The sequence below is a fragment of the Sinocyclocheilus grahami genome, unplaced genomic scaffold, assembly GCF_001515645.1.
Source record: "Sinocyclocheilus grahami isolate Dianchi unplaced genomic scaffold, SAMN03320097.WGS_v1.1 scaffold1992.1, whole genome shotgun sequence".
In the NCBI taxonomy this organism is placed as follows: domain Eukaryota; kingdom Metazoa; phylum Chordata; class Actinopteri; order Cypriniformes; family Cyprinidae; genus Sinocyclocheilus; species Sinocyclocheilus grahami.
Window position 1 is genome coordinate 1 of NW_015507171.1, and position 4,627 is coordinate 4,627.

Genomic DNA, 4,627 nt, shown 5'->3' on the forward strand with positions numbered 1-4,627 from the left:
TTACAGATGCGTTGTCAGATTTAAGTTGAACTGCGGTCCTAGCGCATGCCGAACCGTATGTGGAGAACCGTACAGTTCGATTTTTTTCCCCGCAAACCGTTCCACCCCTAATATATATGTATGTAATGTATGTAATATGTATATATATATATATATATATATATTATTTTTTGTTTGTTTGTTTGTTTGTTATTGTTTCACTGCTCCCAGATCCACTAATGGATTTTTGTATTTAAAAAAAACATGGGAATTTGCTGATACATGTATAGTTTATTATGACAGCTGAATTATGGTCCGTTGTTTTTATGACTTTTTTTGTTTTGTTTTGTTTTTTCTTTTAGGTTTTCTTGCAAGGTACAATTTTGCACATCAAAATTAATATATATCAAAATTTATATTTAAAAAAATTATTTAACATTAATATTTTACTAATGGAAATTATACTGCTATTTTACGTTCACACATATAATGCGATTATTGCCAATAAAAGACAAAACAATGGACTTAATAGAATCTCACGAAGCAAACCTTTAATCCATTATTCTGATCATAAATTAAACGATTAAACCACTTGGTTGAGTTGTGTGTTTTTAGTTTTAATTATGTCAGTCCTTCAAGCCCTTCCAGTGCACACAGAGACCTTTAGGCTGGTTGCCTGGTATTTCGCCCCTCTCATTTTATTTGGAAATGCACTTAAAGGAATAGTTCACCCAAAATTACACCCTCAGGCAATTCAAAATGTGGATGATTTCGTTTCTTCATCAGAACAGATTTGCAAAAATGTAGCATCACTTGCTCACAAATGGATCCACTGCAGTAAATGGGTGCCATCAGATTGAGGATCCAAACAGCTGAAGAAAAACAAAAAACAGCACATTAATCCACATGTAATCCACATGATACCAGTGGATCAATTAATGTCTTGTGAAGTGAGAAGCCTCATGTTTTTAAGAAACAAATCCATCATTAACACGTTTTTAACTTCACATCATTGCTTCTTGCCAAAATATCATAATCCATAAAAGTTCATAATCCATACTAACTCTTCCTCCAGTGAAAAAGTCCATCCCCATTGTCCTCTCAGATCAAAATTTTACTGCAATTATGAGTATTTTATTTATTTATTTACATTATCTATAGTTTAGTACTCTTATGATTTGTGCCTAAAACTAAGACTCATTCATTTCCAGATTTAAATAGAATAGTTGAAGTAAAACCGTAGACAAACAATTAAAAGATTACCCCATTCATCACCATAACTCTTTTAATGTCATTAGCATAAATGACTGAAGTTTGTTCTTTTGCCATTGTTCTAAATTCTAAATGTGGCTTTATTCCATAACCACTGGAACATTAATCATAACTTAAATACATTTTGACTGTATTTGTCATCTAAGCTTGATCTATGGTTAATACAAACATTTTTAATGACTTCTTTCATCAGTTTACTCTGTTTGTCGGGATTTTCTTTTTGGTTGAACTATTCCTTGAAAAAACAAAAAGGCTTCAGTGCTCTCTGAATTTTCCCTAGAGTTTATTTAGTAGAGCGGAGAACTTAAACTGAGCAAAACAGCTATTTATAAGCGTGTCAGTTGTCCATAGTGCTTTCATTTCATGAATGTGAGTTTTAGATCACAATTCAAGGTAATGCAATGGTAATGTTTGATTGGTGTTAATGCTCATTGTATTTTAAAAGCATGTATACCATATGTTCAAGTTGAAGATTATGTTAGTGCTCATCAGGTACTTCTTGTTGTTGAATACATGATGGATAATATGACACATTTTACAACCTACACTCTGATGGAACCACACAATGCTAAATCATACAGGTTTATTTATTTCACATGCTTTTTGTTCCTCTATGTTATGATATTGTTTTTGAACATTTGGCTCAGTGTAGTCATTGTTTTGGAAAAAGCCCTTCATGAACCAATGTACATTTTTCTGTGTAATCTGTGTGTAAATGATATTTTTGGAACAGTAGCATTTTATCCTAAATTCTTACATGATTTAATATTGAATTCATATGTAATTTCATCTTATATGTGTGCATTCCAGGCTTTTGTTGTTTATACTTATGTTATGTGTGAATATTCTACATTAGCAGTGATGGCTTATGACAGACATGTGGCCATATGTCAACCTTTAGACTATCATACAAAAATGAACAAATTTTCATGCAGCATATTACTTGGCTTATGTTGGGTTATACCATTTCTTAATATGTTCATTGCAGTTTTCTTATCAAACAGGTTGGTACCATGTAGAAATCATATTGAAAAATTGTTTTGTGACAACTGGTCAATAGTAAAACTTTCATGTGAGTCAACTGTGATCAATAACATTTATGGATTTGTTTTTATTTCACTGTATTTTGGCCTTGTGATTGTAATTATGATGTCCTATATAAAACTTATCATTGCATGTAAAGCATCATTGGAATGCAGAAGGAAATTTTGGCAGACATGTGTGCCTCATGTAATTTCATTGATAAATATCACTGTAGCCATACTTTTTGATACCATCTATAACAGATATGGATCAAGTGATTTCCCTGTTAATTTGCGTATGTTTTTAGCTTTAGAGATGATTATAGTGCCACCTCTTTTCAATCCTGTAATCTATGGCATAAAACTATCAGAAGTTCGCAAAAGAGTCCTAAAATTATGCATGAATTGTACCAAAGATGACAAAGACTGAAGTATGTTGTGTATATGCTGTAGTGTATTCTGTCAGGGAAAAAAAGTGAACTGTTGCCTGGGTCAGGCTAAAGATACAAGTCAAGGAAGATATAAATCAAGCGACAATCATGTTTTTATCTTTTCATTATGCTGGAAAGCCATTTAAAACTTTGCTAACGGAATAATGTACACTGAGATTTTACAGTCACAAAATACACCTTGACAAGATGATATGGACTTGTATCAACCTGAAGGTGCTTTTTTATTGATTTATTAATTGATTAATCGATTGATTGATTGATTGTAATAATGACTGTCTGAATAACTAACTTTCTTTACATTTTCCCACATTTACAATTTTACATGTACACTTTTCAAATAAACATAAATGCATAAGTAAGAAATATTCTTTGTTTACATTTTTTTTTTAATGCTCTTGCTTATTGATAAGCTTCCACTTATTCATAAAAAAGTTCAGCATATAATCCAGCATAGAATCAGCAAGATGCACACTGCAGCAATATTAAAATATTAATTTATATTTACATATATGTTGTATAATCAGTAAGCCAGAATTCTCACTAAAGATTTAGGAACTCCTCTGTTGTGTAACTTGCTAAATAATTTTTCATGATTTACACGATCAAAGGTTTTAGAGGCATCAATAAAACACAAAAAAATTGTGGAATTGTGCCTGATATGTAAATCTAAAATCTCCTTTAAAGCAAAAATAAACATATCTGTGCCATGTTTAGATTTAAAACCAAACTGGTTGTCAGAGGTCAGGACAAACTGTTCCAAGTTATTTAGTAAGGTCTCCTCAAAGACTTTGGATAAAATACTGGCCAAAGCTATAGGCCGGTAAGTACCCATGCTATTTATTTTGCCAGCTTTATCTTTAATAATAGACACTAGCATAACAGATAGAATCAGGTAAAATACCATGAGCTACTGTAAGAACCCGGTAAAACAAATAGCAAGCAAAGGACAGAGTTTTCTACTCAAAAATTGTAAATGTTCAGGAGATATCTTATCCATACCACATGCCTTATTATCTTTTATTACACGGCTCTGTGGAATACTTGATTCTGATTGGTCAGTCGCGTCATTCTGAGGTATGTTATCCCTCGATAACAACCTGTAAAAGCTGATAACACAGGCTCATCTGGGTAAATGAAGTCGGCGCTATATGCTTGAACAGTTTTTCTTTGTGGAAGCTTTGCATTTGGCTAGCCAATAAAATATTAAAACTCAATTCAATATTATTTGTACAATTATTTAATGTCATCCTGGAATTGCACTCGCTCTCTCGTTTCATACAAACAAAGCTGCTGCCATTCTGCACGACTGTGTATACTGTAATGGATTATAAGATAACTAACAAACTGGTAAGATTTTAAAACAGTTTTGTCTTAAATATCTTATAAATATCACCTTATTTATGTGGTGAAATGTTGTGTAATAAGTGGTATGACTGCACGGTACCGTATCCCTTAAATGTCCATCTAGTTTGAACTTGCCACTTACTTGCAACTGCTGTCTTCACGGAAGCTTTGTGTTCAAATATTTCAACTCAAATCAATATTTTGTGCCTAATTATTTTCTTATGTGGCAAGTAGCCATGTAATGAGTGGGATCTTTCGTGTCCTGATCACCCTGTCGGGGGTTATTCTGCGATAACAACCGGCTGGATGTACATTATCCCTTACTTAGCATTATAACGGCATCACAGACTTCTGGTGGAGAAACAGTCACACCTTCATTATTATCAATATTGCCCACTGCAAAGGAGTTACTTTTAACATAGTTGAACAGCTCATAATAATGTTTTTGCCACAACTGTGTAATTTCCTCTGAACTGCTTACCCCTTCGATATTCGTTGGTGTAAGGATCCACCCGCCGGCCCAAAAAGCGAAATTCAGCGGCCTGGTCGAAGGTTTTC

The 4,627-nt window shown here is 33.0% G+C and overlaps 1 protein-coding gene across 1 annotated transcript; it reads left to right on the top strand.

Annotated features, from left to right (window-relative positions):
- The first annotated feature begins 1,767 nt into the window (after nt 1-1,767).
- Nucleotides 1,768-2,703, top strand: LOC107573644 (olfactory receptor 52D1-like). The gene has a single exon (XM_016260083.1). It carries the CDS (start codon nt 1,768-1,770, stop codon nt 2,701-2,703), a length of 936 nt encoding a protein of 311 aa, XP_016115569.1.
- Nucleotides 2,704-4,627: the final 1,924 nt, after the last annotated feature.